The sequence below is a fragment of the Pinus tabuliformis genome, chromosome 3_2 (genome assembly GCF_031772625.1).
Source record: "Pinus tabuliformis cultivar Carrire ecotype Pingquan chromosome 3_2, CPIR1, whole genome shotgun sequence".
NCBI classification, from domain to species: Eukaryota; Viridiplantae; Streptophyta; class Pinopsida; order Pinales; family Pinaceae; genus Pinus; species Pinus tabuliformis.
In genome coordinates, this window is record NC_142302.1 from 816,354,778 (window position 1) to 816,375,477 (window position 20,700).

The window sequence follows — 20,700 nt, forward strand, 5'->3', positions numbered from 1 at the left end:
GATTTGACCACTAAAGTCTGTAGAGGTTTACCTTTTCTACTTCCCGCTAGATTTGAATCTATGACCTCTTACAAGGGAATACATGTTCTTAACCATTAAGCCCACCAAGGCCATTATAAGCTTTATCTTTGTACAAATTTTAAGCATTGCATGCTTTCTATAGATGAATGATTATAGAAATAAGCAGATGAGGTTGTTAAGCTTCTTGGAACCTATAAGTAGATGAGGTTGTTAAGCTTCTTGGAAACTATAAATGGAGACACCAGATCTGCAATATAGTGACGATGTCACAACGAAGACCTAATTATAGAAATTTAGTTTATGGTTGTAATGCTCATGACTTCTGTTGACTAGCATGTGTCATTTAAATACCCTCTACTTTAAACATAGGGATATAGTATAGAGTGGTTTGAGTTACTACGAAGCCCAAAACATGCCAAGAGTTTTCCCTAAGTGATCCAGTACTATCCTTACCATTTGATAGTTCTTTTAAGGCATGGTTAATTGGTTAAAGTGTTCTTAATTGAATTGAACTTCTCCAAAAATCGATTTTCACTAGAATGCATCAATCTAGCATGGTGAGATTCAATGTAATGGTTGCTTCTAATCCATACATATTAAGCATAGTCTTGTAACTAAGTATGCTTTGTCATGTTGTTTGTTTACTAAGACAAAGAAATCTAGAAAGTAATCAAGAAATTAGTTAATAATGAATAGGTACAGGTAACAGGGAAAAACAATAAAACCAGCAAGCAAACAATCCAAAGAAAAATGGGCTGACATGATGTAACCTAAGGTTGAGGAAAAGAGGATGCCAACAATTATTGCATGGTGCATAACAGATGGAGGCCTGACAAAGATGGTCTAGTGGGGTAGAATTTTCTAGTGAAAATATAGATTGAATACCATGGGCTTGTGTAAGGCTTACTCTGACAGTTGTTTTTAATGATCTTAAATTAAATGAGAAGATCAATTCGTAGAGAATTTGGGATTTTAGAATGGAAGCTTATTTATTCAATAAAAGACTAGTGAAAATATTAGGATACACTTTTACCCTTATTCTAGTGTTGAATAAAAATGTCGTGAAAAATAATGTGTCTCTAGTTTTGGATAAAAGGACCCTCAAATTTCTTTGCAACTTTTGTGGTCACTGGCCACTTATGAAAGGAGTAGGCATCTTTAGAAATGCGATGCCATTTAGAGGGGAAATACTAATAGCAACAGGGCAAAGGCAATTATTCCGTTCATTTAATTATTTCTCATTTGTCTGGTCATATTGTGCGCTGCAATATATATCATGAGATTGTTTTAGTACTAGTAAACAATGATTAAATATATAATAAATTTGAACCTTTTGACATTTAGAGGACATTCCTCTCAATTTACAAAAAAAATAAAGTATGAAAATCATGTTGGGAAACAGTTTCTGAAGTTTGGAGTCTTTTATTTTCAAGATTAACTAAATGGGTTGGAAGATGAAAAAAAAAAAAAACCCATCAAATTGGAAGAGCGGGACTTTTATATTCACTAAGGTTTTAAAGGAATTATATGCATAAAACTTATACTAGCACCTCCTAGTGGAATTGATAGTGCACTAATCTGTTGCTTGCTATTATTTTGGTTTTGGTACCACCTTATAGCATATACGGGTCCAAATGCTATTTTCCATGATGGACAGTTGAATCTGTTTCAACTCTAATTGTTATTGAGGGGTTCCACAAGGATGTCACATGAGCGTTTATGATGCCCATTTTAACATAGATAGCCACCTATGTTAAGGTTCTCTTTTGCAGTTCCATGTTGTTATTTATGAACATTATATACATCTGGTTGGACACATGAAAATCAATTGATGGATTTGGTATTGATGATGGAAATGTTGGATGTATGACCAAATGTATGACTTACTTGGTTACAATTTATTTAGTGCATGACTTGTCAGAGTTATTATTGCATCATATAGGCTTATATATATATATGATTTATCTAATCAATGACTTAGTGAAATTATGATTTATCTGATGTAAGATTTAATTCCAGTATGAACAACAAAAATTGACACGTGGACACTGGGTTTGATAAACATGGTGTTTAAGATCATGTATCTATATCTATTTTGTGGTTATATATATGCATGGATGAGAACTAAACTACAGATTGGAAAGAACCGTATGATAACCAAGATCTAACATTCCATTGGGGGAGGTCGAGACGACCAATGAGGAAAGGTATGATGTACATTGTTCTATTACATTTGGTATCTACTTGATATGCACTCTTATGACATGAGTAAAATGCAAATGACAGGTGGCAAGATGACCTGACTGGATTATTCGATGACAAGTCCAACCAGCTCTGTAGTGTGGTCTGTGCTCTGAAGGAGGGGTGGAGGTGTTTCCCACCGTGTATCCTCCGAAACCTGGAATCGTGGGGAGGACAGCTGAACGCTCCCCCTAGACGTGTGATGACGATTGCCAGATGCCTGCTGGGGAAAGTTCGGTCGAGGTATTCGACGCTTCCACCATGTCGGTTTTATTGGTGGTTAGTATGGCCGTTGCCACTAATAGAGCAGCAGAGGACGGATAGGGTGGGAACGGAAGTAGGCCAGGGTGGATAGGAAGATATAGATCAGTTGGAGACTCTTGATGGGAAGTAATGTCATTGTCTGACTTATCGAATTTTAATGCTATAACTCTCTCTGGTTTGCTATGCTTTCAAACTCCTTGTATCTTTTCATTCTAACTTCGGGACGAAGTTTTCTGAAGGAGGGGTGTATGTAATGCCCCACTTAAATCTTATCCTACAAATTTTGTTAATATTTACATTATCTGAAAATATTGAGAAATATTGGTCTAATATAAATTTATGATTTCCATTATTCAAATTCCCCACTTACCTTCTCAAATTGAATATTATGTAGGATATGGTCTCCTTCCATTATTTCATAATATATGTATTCATTTCACATTCCCCAATGTACACTCACATTTACTTGGGAGAAGACATAGTCCTCTCCATCTTATCATCAATATATATTTATTCATTTCACATTCCCCAATGTACCCTCACATTTACTAAGGAGAAGACATGGTCCTCTCCATGTAAGTACATTTCACATTCCCCAATGTACCCTCACATTTACTTGGGAGAAGACATAGTCCTCTCCATCTTATCATCAATATATATTTATTCATTTCACATTCCCCAATGTACCCTCACATTTACTAAGGAGAAGACATGGTCCTCTCCATGTAATTACAATTCACATTCCCAAATGTACTTTTCAGATTTACTTGGGAGAAGACATGATCCTTTCCCATTAAATTCTCAATTTTATATTCATGTCACAATTCCAAATGTACTCCTAGCTTACTTGGGAGAAGAGAAGTCAACTAAGGATTGATGAGAAGTTAATGACATTAATGAGAGGTGGTTGAGGAAAGAGGGTATAAAAAGGGAAGGGGGAAGGAAGAAAGGGGGGCGGGGGGGGGGTTGGAGTCTTGCTTATGATTGTGGGGGTTGGTTGTGATTGTTTGGCCTTGTTATGATTTTGGGAGACCTTGAAAACCTGTGGAGGTTTCTTGGGTTTGAGAGGAGTAAAGTATCATTATCTAGTTTTGCACATTCTTCTTGAGGACACACTATATCTGGTTGGACTTGGGCACGGAGGGCTAGGGAACCTGTGGAGGTTTCCTGGGCTAGGAATTTATTTCCTAGTTGGCTGGGAGGTAAATCCGGTTGGGTCGGTGAGAAGGAGCGTTCAGCAGGAGCTATAAGTCAAAGGTATCATCATCAACCGCCGGAACAGGTATTTTCCATGGACCACTCTTGCTAAGTTGATATCAATGGAATGCTCACCTTAATTTATGTTGCTTATGATAAAGTGATAAGATGTTAAATGTTTAAATCTATGTAAGAAGGTCAGCAAGTTTTTTTTAAACAGTAGAAAAATAGATCTGTTAGTGTATAATAGATTGAGACTCTAATAATTGGAATTAGGCTCCTACTTAAATCAACTTCATAATAAGGTCATTCAATTACGGTGAGTCATAGTACTGTTGCAAACAGAGAATGTGACATTGAAGAATAGATTACAAAATTCAATAGCTGAGAATCAACCATAGGAACGTATTTATGCTTGCAGATAAATTTCAGGAGAAGATTAACCTCCTCGATGACTTGGAGGAGGAAGTTGAGTCTTTTTCTGACATAGAAAATGAAAATTTGAAGAAACGACTCCAAACTTTGGAACAATATCAATTTTTGAAACACAATTATGATTCATTATATCAATAGTTGATTAAGAAGGATTAGATTATTCAAAAGTTGCAAGAGTCTAAGCATCAACTACATCTGGATCTTAGTCACATTCAGAATGTTGATATGGAGATAGTTGATGTTGAGCTACCATACTCACCTTCTTCCACGCTTCATGATGTTGATTGTCAAAAACTTGATGTTGATGGTCATGACTCATCACAAGCTTTTGTTACAACTAGTTTTGAAAAACATGCTACTAGTATTGGGTTTCAATTACTAAGAAAAATGGGATATACTAGAGGACTTGGAAAGAATGGATAAGGAATTACTCTTCCTATTAACCGTCTAGTGCAGACATCAAGAGCATGTCTTGGATATGATTCTAATACTGCCTCGTCACTTGCATCTAGCTTTGGTGGGACTTAAGAAGTGTCATTTGTTGTTAGAGAAATTCAGATTAAGTTGCTGGAAGAAAATTTTCCCGTTGAATGTAATACACAGATCAATGATATGGCTCCAAATGTCATTACAAATGACAGTGTTGTTGCATCTATATTTGAGTTCGCATAACCAAATACCGATTTCAGCCTCCTCGGGATTAGAGGAAATCATTCGGGCACTAACATTCTTGGTCACATAATAGTCCTGCATTCAGATCGTTACATAAGAGATGTGAGAGAATGAAATGTGGACTAGTGTTGACCATCAAGATTATTTGTGGATGGGTTTCATGAATGGTCATGGCATCATTTAAACCAATATTTGTAGAATTCATATTGTTGTGGAGTCATACAAAGTTACTCTTATTTGTTGTTTATTTGTATTGTTCCCTCATTTGTGTTTTAGGGCGAGGGGTGGGGCTGGGAGATTCATTGAAGAAAGAGACGGTTGATTATCTCTCCTTCCACAGTGGGTTTTAGGAGGGAAGTTAGATGGTGATAAATAATGTTTTCATTGCTTTGTTGATGAATGTCATTTTTTTGTGCTTGATCAATGTGATTGTGACGATGTTTAGAGAACCTCATGCGTGTTCTGGTACTGTGGTTGAGATGAGTTTTCCATATTTATAATCCTAATTGTTTGTTTATTCCCTGGTGGTGTTTCTTCTATTTGAAGTCTTTGTCTTGATTCTTTATCGACGCCTATTTTATTAGAAGTTTTTTTGGGGAAGTTGACATTACTTGCCTCCCTTGTGGCTTTGCAAAATTTTTTCTTCAAAGATTGACTGATCTCATTAAGGTTTCATGGCTCTCATCTTCAGAGTATTGGTACTTCAACATTTCATACTTCTTAATTGGAGCGGGCCTCTGTAATTTCCATCCAATGGATCATTATGGGATATACAACTCCATACTTATTTGACGATTGTCTTCTTTCTCTCCTTTCTTTTTTTTTGGGTCGGGGGGTGGGAGTTTTTGCCCTTTTTTTTGGGGGGGGGGGGGCACGGGGGAGGGGTAGTTTTTGTCCCATGGGTACCTAAGCAGGGACCATTCTTTGTTTTCCTTCTTTTTTATTTACTCCCTATGTTTCACTTAAGGTGGGGTTTTAGAGTTCATTTTTTCCAATGCTTCATTTCCCTATGAGCTAGCTTTGTTGAGTTGTAAGTTCACATAGAGATTTGCATTTGCCTAATTGTCATAGTTATCCTTAACCAACATTGGGCTCCTCCATTGCTACTAATAGAAATATTCTATGTACTTTTACATAACAACATTGTGAGTAATAGAATACTCTTACATGTTTTAAGCATAGCTACCAAATTTAACAGAATCGAGTGAAAAAAATAAGAAATTACTCAATATGATTGGAATAGAAAATTATTCGATTCGTCCATGGTGGTCCATTCGAGCACGTCCATTACTCGTAACGTAGAACTATTTTATAAGGCATGTTCCATTCGAGCACGTCTATTAAACTGGAGTGCTGGACTTTTTAGTTAGATATTAAACAAATTGGTATGAGTTGGCTATGTGAGGGGATAAATCTATTTAGAAATAATTTTCAAGTTGAAAAATTTCTATTTTTTTATTTTCACTTTCTTTTTTATTTTGAAAAATTGAAGGGATGGCTTTATGTAGAAATAATTTTCAAATTGTAAAATTTTCATTTTTTTATTTTTGATAAATTCTAAATTAATAAATTTAGAACAATGATTTTTGTATCTATCTATTAGATAAGAATTTTGGAGAAATAAGTTTTAAATCTAAAAAACAGGTTAAATTTAAATTTTTGGAGGGAAGAGAAAATGTGGATTTTTTTTCGTTGTGTTGAACTATAATTATAAAGTTGTTATATTATTTAGAATTATTAGGAATTATTTAAATCTTGTGGAAGGAAGAGAAAATGTGATTTTTTTTATTCAAAGTTTAAAATGAATTAGAAAGAAAATCATTAGAATACTTCATAATTAGAGAAAAAGAAGAGTATATATCTAAATATTTAAGATGTATACTATCCAATTTTTTCCAAATTGAAAAATTTTCATTCAATTTTTTTTAGTATTGTATCGAACTAATTCTAAATTGATAGCTATGATTTTAGGTCACATAAAAATTTCACCATGTGGATGGTAAATTTTTTCTTCCATGTTAATAAATGACCAATTCCTCTCTCATCACATTGAGTAGGATTTGAGAGAGGGCAGGTCCACGAGAACCCTCTTTGCCTCAAACACATTTTTGCGAATCATTAGTATTCTTCTTTGTCTACTTCCAACATCAAAACCTCAAAGATTAAGCCATTGGCCTTTCAAACATAATCTTTTGGATCAATAGTTTTAACAGTAGATTGGATTTGTCCCTGCTACAGGAGCTTCTATTGTTGGATGAGTGGCATTTAGTTCTGAAAATTTACCGACAAAATGTGTCAAATATGATCAATGTTCAAAATTCATGGAGAAAATGTTCTTGAAATATGGTCAGAATATATTTACTGCACACTTAAAAGGCAATTTTCAAGTATATATGTATGGGTACACTATTCAAACCCCTTTTCTTGATTACATGGTGAAAACCCTAACAAATCCTGATTTTCCTATGTTTAATTCGTTCAAGTATATATGTATGGGAACACTATTCAAACCCTGAGCTTAAGTCAATTGCAAATGCCTGGAATATTTGAGAATTGGACGGATATAGGCGCAGTAAAAAAATTGACCGCACCCATGTCCGTCTAATTCCAGAATATTCCAGGAATTTGCAATCGACTTAAGGATGGCCCTATTCAAACCCCTTTTTTTTATTACATGGTGAAAACCCGAACACATCCTGATTTTCCTGTGTTTAATTCGTGACTAGAAAATCAATTCTTGACTTTGTGACAAAGCCCTCCGAGTTTCCCGATTGTGTTACATGGCAATTGGTAAATTCAACTTTTAACTTCACAATTTTCGATTCTAATGGTCCTAACACACAGTCAAGAGAAGAATGGTAATTATGCCGTAAGGTGTTTCCCTCTGAAATGAACTCCCCCAAATGTCTTTCTATCCTAATCTTAGCCGTTAGATCTATTGTTCGATGATTGAACCATTTTCAACTGTCTAATTTAATAAAAAATCTTATAAAACGTTAAAAAAACCTTAAAAAACTGAATGTATTAGTTAATTCCCCAACCGTTTACCCTAATCAACGAAACCATCTGTACCCACCTAGTCCGTCCTACACACGGATAGCCGCGTTTGATGCAGAGGAGGGCGGGGGTGCACAGGAGTGCGAAGGCGGAGGATTGCTGCAAAGGAGGGCGGGGGACCTGCAGAGGAGGGTTTGGGCAGAGGATTGCAAGAGGATGACGAGGCCCGCAGAGCACGAGGGGCCTTCTTCTTGGCTGCACGAGGGCCGTGTAGGCCATTTTTCTGCAGGAGGAGGAGGGCCTGAGGATTAGTTGGTCGTTTTGCCCTCCATCCGAATATGGCGCCCTCTGCATCACAAATCCATTTCGACGATATAGGAATCAATAAAGGAGGTAAAGATGTTAGAGAGATTTGTGAAAATTACATTGCTGAAATGAAAACTTTAAAGGGTGAAAGGGACAACTGCAGTTCGGAGTAGTAAGGGCACTGTCTTTCATATTCTCAGCGGGTATGAGGTTTTTGGGTGTTCAGTTTTATATCAATTTTTGTTAAATGGGTCTTTTGGCATAGATCTTGAAAGCTAATGGAGCACACCCAAGTTTGAAGAAGCACTACCTTTTGATGTTTTCAGCCAGTATGAGGTTTTTGGGTGTTTAGTTTTATCATCAATTTTTTATCAATGGGTCTTTCAAGATAGTAAATTTTGAAAATCGATGTAGCACACCCAAGTTCGAAACTCTTTTGCTATCTGTCATGGAATTTTTTGATGTGCATGTACCCTCCTCAATGGTAAGATACTTTTTGTATGCTGGAGATATCATCTATTCGAGGCATATATCTATGAATGAAAAACAAAAATGAAATTTGAGCTTTAATATAATTTCGAATAAGAGTCTATATTGTTGTATCAAGCCCTTGAACAAACATAAATAATTGAAATGTTTCCTTAGTTGATATAAGAAAATCTTGATGGTATGAGGTTTTTGGGTGTTCAGTTTTATATCAATTTTTGTTAAATGGGTCTTTTGGCATAGATCTTGAAAGCTAATGGAGCACACCCAAGTTTGAAGAAGCACTGCCTTTTGATGTTTTCAGCTAGCATGAGGTTTTTGGGTGTATTTTTATCATCAATTTTTGATGAATGGGTCTTTCAAGATAGTAAATTTTGAAAATCGATGTAGCACACCCAAGTTAGAAACCCTTTTGCTGTCTGTCATGGAATTTTTTATGTGCATGTACCCTCCTCAATGGTAAGATTATTTTTGTATGCTGGAGATATCATCTATTCGAGGCATATATCTATGAATGAAAAACAAAAATGAAATTTGAGCTTTAATATAATTTCGAATATGGGTTCAAAACGAGGGGTGTTATCAAATGTGTATTTTTAAATGTGTTATGGTTAATGCAAATGTTTTAGTGATTTGTTGTAACAATATGCAGATATTTCCTTCTTTGTTCTGTTTTATTAAAATCGACTTGCAGTATGATCTGAGTGGTTACAATAGCAGCATCAAATTAGTGGTGAATTTATATAGATATCTTTTTTTTCATTAAGAGCATTGTGTCATCAAATTAATGGTAAATTTATATAATCAATTTGCAATATGATTTGAGTGGTGACAATAGCATTGCATCTTCAAATTAGTGGTAAATTTATATAGACATCTGTGTCTTCATCAAGAGCATTGCAGCATCAAATTAGTCTTAAATTTATATAGACATCTGTGTTTTCATTAAGAACATTGCAGCATTATATAAGTGGTTAATTTATAAATGCAATTGTGCTTTAGTTAATAGCATTGCTATTAAACTAGAACATTAGTGATTAATTTATAAACACATGCTTTTGTTAATAACATTAGCATTCCAACATCAAATTAATGATTAATCTATAAACATGTCATTGCTTTCGTTAAGCATTTTTCACTAATTGTATTGGATAATTCGTCTGACTCTAGCTGTTTACCGCATGCTAAAAACTCTTCCTCTACAATTAACCAGAGCTCTGGCTTGAAACACATTGGAGGAAAATTCAGTTACATTATTGTCCACATACACAGGTCATTAATCATATAGATTACTGCATTCATGTTATATATATATGTACGTATATGCATATGTATATGTATATGTATACATACACATACACATACACATACACATACATACATACATACATACATACATACATACATACATACATATATATATATATATATATATATATATATATATATATATATATATATATATATATATATATGTACGTATATGCATATGTATATGTATATGTATATGTATATGTATACATACACATACACATACACATACACATACATACATACATACATACATACATACATACATACATATATATGTATATGTATATGTATATGTATATGTATATGTATATGTATACATATACATATACATATACATATACATATACATATACATATACATATATATATATATATATATATATCAAATTGGATAGAGTTCTTAAATGAAGAATAATGCAGTGTATCCAATTTCAATGAGTTGCTCAAGAGTGTCTCAGATTTGATTTAGTATATATAGATGTATATGTATATGTATATGTATATGTATATGTATACATATACATATACATATACATATACATCTATATACATATACATATATATATATATATATATATATCAAATTGGATAGAGTTCTTAAATGAAGAATAATGCAGTGTATCCAATTTCAATGAGTTGCTCAAGAGTGTCTCAGATTTGCTTTAGTTCACAAACCTCTGTTACAGCCTTTAGAACTAGTGATCATGCAGGGATCCCAAAAGCTCATCTTTGGAAAGCCCTTCTAGGTTCTTTGACTTTTCAATGACAATTGCTATAACATCAAATTTGATTTGCAGCCTCCTCAAAACCTTCTCAACAATCTTATGGTCACTTATATATTCACCATACGTTCCTTGTTTGTTCTCTGCATTCATTGCCAGAGTCATAAACTGATTAACATACTCAATTCCATAATGAACATTGGCCAATACATAGGTTGTGCTATTGCTTTCTAAAATGTAGAGCCTATGTCCCCTGGCTTTTTCAATCAACAAGAAACAGAACCTTGCATACTATGTTTCGAATAAAAACTATTAACCTCCTAGAGTTGTTTTGTGGTGTATCTCCTTGGTTTGACCTTGAATACCCATGTCTTTCTGAGTTGGATCTGTTATATCGACCCCATTACTGTAGTTCCTTTTTCTACCTCTATCGACATATGCTTGTGATTCGAAGGAATTCTTCCAAGGAGTCATCATCTCTGTTCATACTTTTCGTAGGGCATAGCAGGGATCCCATTAGCTCATTTATGCAAAGCTATGCTAGATTCTTTGTATTTTCAATGACAACAAATTTGATTGGTAGCCTCTGGTTAACAATCTTGTAGTCAATTATATCTTCACCATGTGTTTTTGATTGGTTTACTTCATTCATTATTGGAGTCATAAAGTGATCAACGTACTCCAAATCCTTCATAGTTAAATTCCTAAAACTATACCAAACACTCATTGACTAACCAAGAGGAAAACAAAGCTTGATGCTGCACTCAGTGTGCTCTTTCACACTCTACAAATCAAAAGTAAAGCTACAAAATCAATGAACTCTGTGGCAACACACCAAACTGCTTAAAGAAATAAGACCTATCTACATTTGCATGAAAGAGAAAAGCTTAGCCAAGGCTCAATTTCATGGTCCCATACACAAACTGGACGCAAGGATCAATGCTCTGTTTTCAAAAGTGAAAAGGTGACTTAACCCCTCGGTACACTTTATCTGAATCTTCAATCTTCATGGAGGCTCGGTTAGACAACCAACCTTTTTTTCCATTTATTTCATTGCTCTTTTTTGACAGGACAAGCCATGGTTGCTGTCATTTTGGAGTTTAGGATTTCCTCATCTATCACTTTTTTAGACTTTATATCCTCATGTTAGGGCTTATTTATTTATTTCTGAGTTTTCCAATGTACTGCATATTCCTTTGCTTGGTTTCAAGAGTTGGCCTTTGGATGATTGGAATAACTTAATAGTTCTATGTATGATGATATTGGCCCAACCTTATCAACCTCAACCTCAGTGGTTACATTCATTTCCCATTAGCAACCTCAAACTTAGTCTTTAACTTTCCTGGTGAATACATTGTGCAGAGGATAAATTGAGGAAGTAGTCTTTTCAATCTTCTTTCTCAATCACCTTAGCCATACATTTTACCATTAGATATTTCACATTACATGAACATTCAAACATAGGGAGCAGCTATAGCCAAACTGAATGCTCAAATAGACTTTATATGAGACAAAGAGTAGACAGAAAGAAGATTAAATTATTAGTATCTATCAAGAAAATGATGGTTTAAAGAGATCTCAACGTCCAAAGAACAAAAATACATATCGAAACAAATATATATATATATATATATATATATATATCTATGAGGAGTGAACAGGCAGATCCAGGGGATCCCCTGTCTCACTGGATGAATACAAATCAATTTCAACTGAAAGAAAAGAATGGAAATGCAGGTGGGTGAACCATTTTGTTTTGAAATCGCTCATCGAATCAATAAACAATTAGTGAAATCAAAAAATTAAATGTAAAGACCCTATTGCAACTTTAGCAAAGGTAATACATTTTTTCATGTTCAAAAAAATTGTGAGAAAGATAATATGTTGTACTTTCATATGTACTAAAAACTTATTTAGTTAGGATCAAATATGCATTGCATTGTCTTGTATTCTTCTGTTTATATTTTGATTCAGAAAAGAAAAATGCTACAAGCACTTATTCCTTATCCATTGATGATGATGTTATTAGACTCTCATCAACCAACCATTCATCATGTTTTCCACTCTTCCCTTTATAATCAATCAAGATACAACAAATAGAAGAAATAGCAGGAACAATAAACAAAGTTCAGAAAGAAGGAATAGGGGATGAATACAGTGAAAAGAATAAGATGTCAGATTTTCTATTTTCTAAAAAGGGAATGCTGAATGTGGAACTTAATCAAGGCAAAAGCTGAATTGACTATAAAAATAAAAATAGATGTAAACTATTGGCACCATGTCCACCAAGGGACTGTGAAGTTATGGTGGGTTCAATTGAGATGTTATAGTGATTTCACAAAATAATCTTATTGGCCAGAATAGTGGTTACATTCATTTCCCATTAGCAACCTTAAATCAGTCCTTTTTTATGCTATCTAGCTACACTAAAACAAAGAAAAATCTGCCAATGGAGGATCGCTAGCTGACAAAAAGATGGCAGAGTTGATGGCTATCATTGCTGAAGCAGGTAAAGATGTTAGAGAGATTTGTGAAAATTACATTGCTGAAATGAAAACTTTAAAGGGTGAAAGGGACAACCACAGTTCGGAGTAGTAAGGGCACTATCTTTCATATTCTCAGCGGGTATGAGGTTTTTGGGTGTTCAGTTTTATATCAATTTTTGTTAAATGGGTCTTTTGACATAGATCTTGAAAGCTAATGGAGCACACCCAAGTTTGAAGAAGCACTGCCTTTTGATGTTTTCAGCCGGTATGAGGTTTTCAGGTGTTTAGTTTTATCATCAATTTTTGATCAATGGGTCTTTCAAGATAGTAAATTTTGAAAATCGATGTAGCACACCCAAGTTCGAAACTCTTTTGTTGTCTGTCATGGAATTTTTTGATGTGCATGTACCCTCCTCAATGGTAAGATACTTTTTGTACGCTGGAGATATCATCTATTTCAGGCATATATCTATGAATGAAAAACAAAAATGAAATTTGAGCTTTAATATAATTTCGAATATGGGTTCAAAATGAGGGGTGTTATCAAATGTGTATTTTTAGATGTGTTATGGTTAATGCAAATGTTTTAGTGATTTGTTGTAAAAATATGTAGATATTTACTTCTTTGTTCTATTTTATTAAAATTGACTTGCAGTATGATGTGAGTGGTTACAATAGCAACATCAAATTAGTGGTGAATTTATATAGATATTTTTTTCTTCATTAAGAGCATTGTGTCATCAGATTAATGGTAAATTTATATAATCGATTTGCAATATGATATAAGTGGTGACAATAGCATTGCATCTTCAAATTAGTGGTAAATTTATATAGACATCTGTGTCTTCATCAAGAGCATTGCAGCATCAAATTAGTCTTAAATTTATATAGACATTTGTGTTTTCATTAAGAACATTGTAGCGTTATATAAGTGGTTAATTTATAAATGCAATTGTGCTTTAGTTAATAGGATTGTTATTAAACTAGAACATTAGTGATTAATTTATAAACACATGCTTTTGTTAATAACATTAGCATTCCAGCATCAAATTAATGATTAATCTATAAACACGTCATTGCTTTCGTTAAGCATTTTTCACTAATTGTATTGGATAATTTGTGGTGAGTAAGCGGATTCTGTTGTAGGATTTGATACGTAGAAATTTTATTTGTGCACATGGAAATAATGTTAAGAGATTCAAGCATTTTTCATTAATTGTATTGGATAACAAGTACACAAGGATCAATAATACCATGTCAAAAAGATGAATCATCATCATACTACGTCTCCAGGACAATACGTTTAGATTAAGATCTCAACAAATATCAAAGTCTCTGAACAGTCCTCAGTTGATATAAGAAAATCTTGATGAAACTAACAAGTGTCAAAGAGATCATGTTACTAAATCACCTTAATGAAATGGGATCATTTATAGTGTCAAGATTGTTCCTTTAAATTCCTCCTTTTCAAATCCGATATTATCTATCACATTACCATTGCTAGTCTTTCCATTCCACTGGTCATTAATCATATAGACTATTGCAATCATGTTATTTTTGTTTTTTTTATCGCATTGTATGATTGATGCAGGGTATAAGCTACCAAAAACTTTGGCTTCTCTGCTTCAGTATGAGAGATACATATGTCGTGAAGACATTGTAGTATATTCACATTCACTCATAACATGTTAGATGTTTCTTAATGTTTTTGATTCATCTGATCTCGGCTTCAAATGAAAATGGTAAACAACTCATAATACATACAAAATCAATGGGATGATACTGCATAGAATTTATAGAAATAAACTGTAAATTTCATTCAAACTCTAGCTTTTTATCGCATGTTAAAAACTCTTCCTCTACAATTAACCAGAGCTCTGGCTTGAAACACATTGGAGGAAAATTCAGTTACATTACTGTCCACATATAATCTCTGATTGTCCTTCTAGCTACCAGAGAGCTAGAGAAACCATCCACTTCGAAACAGCTAAAAGGTTGAGTAAGACTTTCATGAACCTTGCCACTTCTAATCCTTGCCTGAATCATCTTCTCTGGGCCATGTGATTGTCCAGGGCATATAAATCCACAGCAGTCCTCTAGATTAGTTATCTTTAGACCTGAAAGATGCGATCAACGTCTTTGTCCAATCACCTTGGCTTGCATTTCAGAATACATTTTATCTCACTCTACATACACAGATTTTTGTAGTGACTGCTACAGATTTTAAAGGAAGGAATTGCAGTAGGATGGAGTTCACATCTCTAGAGTAAGTCTTCCCCTTATCAAACTTGTAATGGGAACAATCACGTTAACAATTTTTAAAGAGTGTGTCTACTTTCATGTTATGTTTACCTTTGCATATAGAGTGGGTTTTCTGCTGCTTCTGTTAAATCTGTGGCTAATCAAGTAAGAGTCTATCTTGTTGTACCAAGCCCTTGGACAAACATAAATAAAGAATAAGATGTCAGATTTTCTATTTTCTAAAAAGGGAATGCTGAATGTGGAACTTAATCAAGGCAAAAGTTGAATTGACTATAAAAATAAAAATAGATGTAAACTATTGGCACCATGTCCACCAAGGGACTGTGAAGTTATGGTGGGTTCAATTGAGATGTTATAGTGATTTCACAAAATAATCTTATTGCCCAGAATAGTGGTTACATTCATTTCCTGTTAGCAACCTTAAATCAGTCCTTTTTTATGCTATCTAGCTACACTTCACCATATGCATTTTCATTTTTATATAATTAAATAGTAACTATGCCCCAACTGTTGTATCAATACAACGATTATTGACAATTTATTTCTAAGAAAACCAAAAGGCAATGAGAGAAGCATAAGAAGGATTGCATACTACAAGGGTAAAAAAAATCATGAGCTTGGATATCAGTTGGAGCAAAACCACATCACAAAAAACACATTGTACATTGAACGGACAAACAATAAGTTGCTTTCTTCCAATTTTTTACATTTTGCATTAAAGTAAACAATATCCAAGCCACTTACAAATATGTTTGCATCTGAGCATCTACAAGTCACATTTACAAATTTGTTAGCATCTAAGCATCGAACATTCAAACATAGTGAGCAGCTATAGCCAAACTGGATGCTCAAATAGACTTTATATGAGACAAAGAGTAGACAGACATGGTTGCTATCATTTTGGAGTTTAGGATTTCCTCATCTATCACTTTTTTAGACTTTATATCCTCATGTTAGGGCTTATTTATTTCTTTCTGAGTTTTCCAATGTACTGCATATTCCTTTGCTTGGTTTCAAGAGTTGGCCTTTCGATGATTGGAATAACTTAATAGTTCTATGTATGATGATATTGGCCCAACCTCTATAGCTCTTTTCCTCTACATTATATTCATTTGAATGATGATTCTAAAATGTATGAAGGCTTTTATGGGAATGTTTAACCAAGGATCAAAGGCAATGACGACATATGGGCTAATAAGGGAATGAGGACCTATGGGCTAATATTTGTACTGTTTTGAGCATGGTTTCATCAATACTTCACAATATAATATGATTATATTATTCCTAAATTGTCACTCTCCACTTATTCTTCAAAAATGCCCATTCACATTTCAACATTCTTCCACACTCTATGCCTTACGGTGTTTCCTTTGCAACATTAGGTGCAAATGCTAGTTAAAACATCATTTTATAAATAAAACAAATATTTTCGGCTTTTTCAAAGAGGCTTCAACCATATAGACTAGGTCATTTATTGATTGAAGGGGTTATTTCGTTGCGTACTCTCCATGGATACTGCATGTGAAGTGCCCTGCAAGAACGACCTGCAACTTGGAGACCAGATGGGGTAGTGTTATAAACTTCAGCTCATTTTTAATTCACTTTAGCAGCTTGACCAAAGGGAAAGAACGATGAGACAAAAGAGTTGGGTACTACTCGGCTAGCTAGCCAAATATTACATTACCATCCCCCATAATCAACATGCTCTCCCACACCTAACACTTTATTATGACAATAGTGAAAACAACCAGTAAAGCATCATAGCGGTAATCTTTCTGAGGGGGTGATTGTCCAATTCTCGGTGCGAACAAATCATAGTGAATGCTTAAACTTAGCCTTTATTAAGACCTGATCCGGTGGTGTTATAAACTTCAACATTGGCTTTGGAGTTGTAGGTGATGGTAGAATTCTAAATTCTGCAGCTTGGAGACCTAATGGGGTGGTGTTATAAACTTCGACTTTGGTTTTAGAGTTGTAGGTGATGGTAGAGTTCTAAATTTTGAAGTATTGATAAGCTTGCTTGTTTGTATGGTGTTTATTTATTCTAAATAAGATTATTAATTTAAATCTTATCGAAAGAGGCATAAAAATGTAGTTATTTATGAGACAATGTGAGAATTTAAATCTCACTTGAAGAGGTTGAAGATTAAAATTACTTGTGAAAATAAATTGGGATTGATTTTATTTATATTTAACTAATTGGTTGAAAAAAGAAAACCACTCCGTTATAGAGGATTTTCTTTTTGATTTGGATGGAAATATTGGATAGAAATTTCTAATAGCCTTTGAGGTAAGTGCATTAATTATTAACTAAAAATATTGGATAGAAATATCTAACAACCTTTGAGATAAGTGCATGATTAACTGAAATGGTTGTTAAAATCTAAAAGAATATTGGGAAAGTTCGAATTTTTTTTTAGGATAGTCATAATTGAATTTAAGGTTAAATTTAAGACGAAAAAACTAGTAAAGCGATATTATTAATTTAAAATTATAATGGTGTTAACGTTTTTTATTAAAAATATTTATGGCATAATTGTATTTAATATTTTATTTTTTTTAAATAATTTAAATTAACCATTTTTAAAAACTTAATATGTAAAATTGAAACTTTGTCTGTAAAAAAATTATACATTAAAAGAGTGGAAGGATCTTTCACAGCCGTCTAATGCGCGCTTTTCGCGGCCGTCTAACGCTCAAAATGCTTCAAAAAAGCGGTGAGCCGCGAGAAAAGTGAAAGCATATTGTCGCCCATCTATTGGTCTTCGAATTTTTCTGGAAGGTTGTTTCCTCACCTATGAGATTTCAAGCTTTTATGTTCAGGATCCGTGTGCTTAGTTTTCTTCTCCATACTGTTTCTAAACAAATGACAACGATCCAGAATCCAGATGATATTCTCCCAAAGAGGCCAGTCCTTTACGCGAAAGTCATAACCCACTTTTCTGCAAATAAAGTTGTACCGTTGGCTCCACTAATGATTCCTTATATGTTCTTGCTCAGTGTTACACCTCCGTAATGCGTAGTAATTACGAACTGTAACTGAAAGAAGAGCGGGCTATATTACACAACTGTATTCGTCAGTGTGAACTTGTGAAGGTCGAGGTCTCGACGTGGTGTTGTTCTATGTGCTACTCAAATTATTTGTTTTTACAGATAACCAGACTTCAGAACATTTTATTATAAATGTTTTGTTCATTCATATTTTCGTTTTAATCACAGGGTCGCCCACAATGTCACCGCATGGGTCGCCCACAATGCCACCCAGATCGACGAATTTGCCACACCCTTTGACACCGTTACCGCACAATTCGACGCACCCCTCCGGTAAAACGACATCGAGAAAAATGGTTATATTGTTGGGAAGCATCATCGGTTCCACAGCTCTATTTGTGATGCTCTGCTTCCTGTTCGGTCGATGTGTTAGGCAATGGAAAAGCTCTGTTAGAACAGGTCATTATAAATGATTGCATTATAGCTCCCATGCTGAATTGCGCTGTATCTTATTTATTTTTTTGTAACTTCGTCCGATTAAATTGTTATGAAGAAAATTGTTGGTGTGATTCTGTCCACAGATAAGAATATAAATGCAAGGGGAAATTTCGGGGAAGTCTATTTTGATTACAAGGTTCTCACAGACTCGACTGGAAACTTTGATCGGAACAACATGCTTGGCAAAGGAGGATTCGGAGAAGTTTATAAGGTATAATAATATTCGTGGTTTTGATGGCTTTGTTCAATTATGTGGTACCTTTAAGCTTTGCCGAGTAATTGTAATAAGTTGTTTGATGATCAGCAGGGAAGACTTCCGGATGGGAGGGATGTTGCCGTGAAGAAACTGAACGGAAAGCAGACTACTCAAGCTGCTGAGAAATTTCTGACGGAAGTGAAGCTCATCAGCAGCGTCCGTCACCGTAATCTTGTTCGTTTACTCGGCTGTTGCAGGCGAGGGTACAAACGCTTGCTGGTTTACGAATTTATGTCAAATAACAGTCTTGAGAAACATTTGTTCGGTACGTTGTTCTTACTAATGCGATTGTTTTTCACAATTCATGTTGGTTTTAGAAATCATGTAACTTGTACTGAAGCTTTAGAATACTATTGCTGGAGGTCCGCAGGCGAGATACGAAATCCTTTGAGCTGGGAAAACCGTTTAAACATTATAGTGGGCACAGCACGAGGCCTTGCATCCCTGCACGGAGATTCCGACGTTCGCATTATACATAGAGATATCAAATGTGCAAATATACTTCTGGATGACAGATTTCATCCAAAAATTGCAGATTTTGGATTGGCTAGATTCTTCCCGGAAAGCCAAACGCACGTATCTACCAGAGTCGGAGGAACAATGTAAGTACAACAATTCATTTATTAGCTGTTTTTGAAAGACTTTATAAGCTGTCGAGTCCGGACATTAATTTTTTCTAGCTTTCACGAATTTGGTATAAAACAGAGGCTATACTGCACCCGAATACGCCGTTCATGGGCAATTAACGGAAAAAGCTGACGTTTACAGTTATGGGATCGTAGGTCTTGAGATCGTGAGTGGGAGAAAGTGCTTGGAGGCAAGACTGCCCGCCCCTCTTCAGCTTCTTGTCTCTGTTTTGTTTTGTTAAGCGTGTTTGGTATGAAATATTCAAATCGCCATACACGTGAAGAGTAACGGCCCACATCGAGTAAAAATAGTTCATTATTCAATTAAAGTTTTTTTTCTAAAAGGATGTTTATAAAAGGTTTTTATAAATTTTTTTTTTTTGTTGGTTTTTTTTGTAAGGATGCTTGTAAAAGGTCTTTATAAAGTGTGTTTTTTTTGGGGTCTTTTTAAGGATGTTTATAAAACGGTTTTATAAATGTTTTGATGTGTTTGTTTTTATTTTGGGGTTTATAAAAGGATTTTATAAAAAAAAATTAAAAACAAAAGGGAGTTTATTATTATTTGAAGTGGAGTTGTTTTAAAGATTATTTTATCAAATTTTTAGTTATAATTTTTATTATTTACAGGAAAAGATTATGATGTGTGGGTTATTAAGAGGCAGACCATATTGAAGGCTCATGATGTTTGAGATTATGTTCACTTTGGGTTTTCAGAACTTTTGAATGAAACAGAAAAACTAGCCCTCATTAATATAGAGAGAACAATGTAAGAAAGACAAAAAGAAAAATGCAAAAGTGTTGCAGGTTATCCAACAGGGATTGGACCGAATAGTGAAGTGTTTTTTTTTTTTTTTTTGGTTTTTTTTTAAGGATGTTTATAAAACAGTTTTGTAAATGTTGTTGTTGTTGTGTTTGTTTTTTTTAAG

General features: G+C 34.3%; 1 protein-coding gene across 1 annotated transcript in view; it reads left to right on the plus strand.

The window, feature by feature from the left end:
• The window catches only part of LOC149183137 (cold-responsive protein kinase 1-like), a 73,295-nt gene extending 53,279 nt beyond the window's left edge, over nt 1-20,016 (plus strand). Inside the window, exons 2-7 of the mRNA XM_089414844.1 lie at nt 18,623-18,727; nt 18,828-18,853; nt 18,976-19,103; nt 19,200-19,413; nt 19,519-19,750; nt 19,854-20,016. Coding sequence (XP_089270970.1) covers nt 18,623-18,727; nt 18,828-18,853; nt 18,976-19,103; nt 19,200-19,413; nt 19,519-19,750; nt 19,854-20,016 — 868 coding nt within the window. The remainder of the gene's footprint in view (nt 1-18,622; nt 18,728-18,827; nt 18,854-18,975; nt 19,104-19,199; nt 19,414-19,518; nt 19,751-19,853) is intronic.
• Nucleotides 20,017-20,700: the final 684 nt, after the last annotated feature.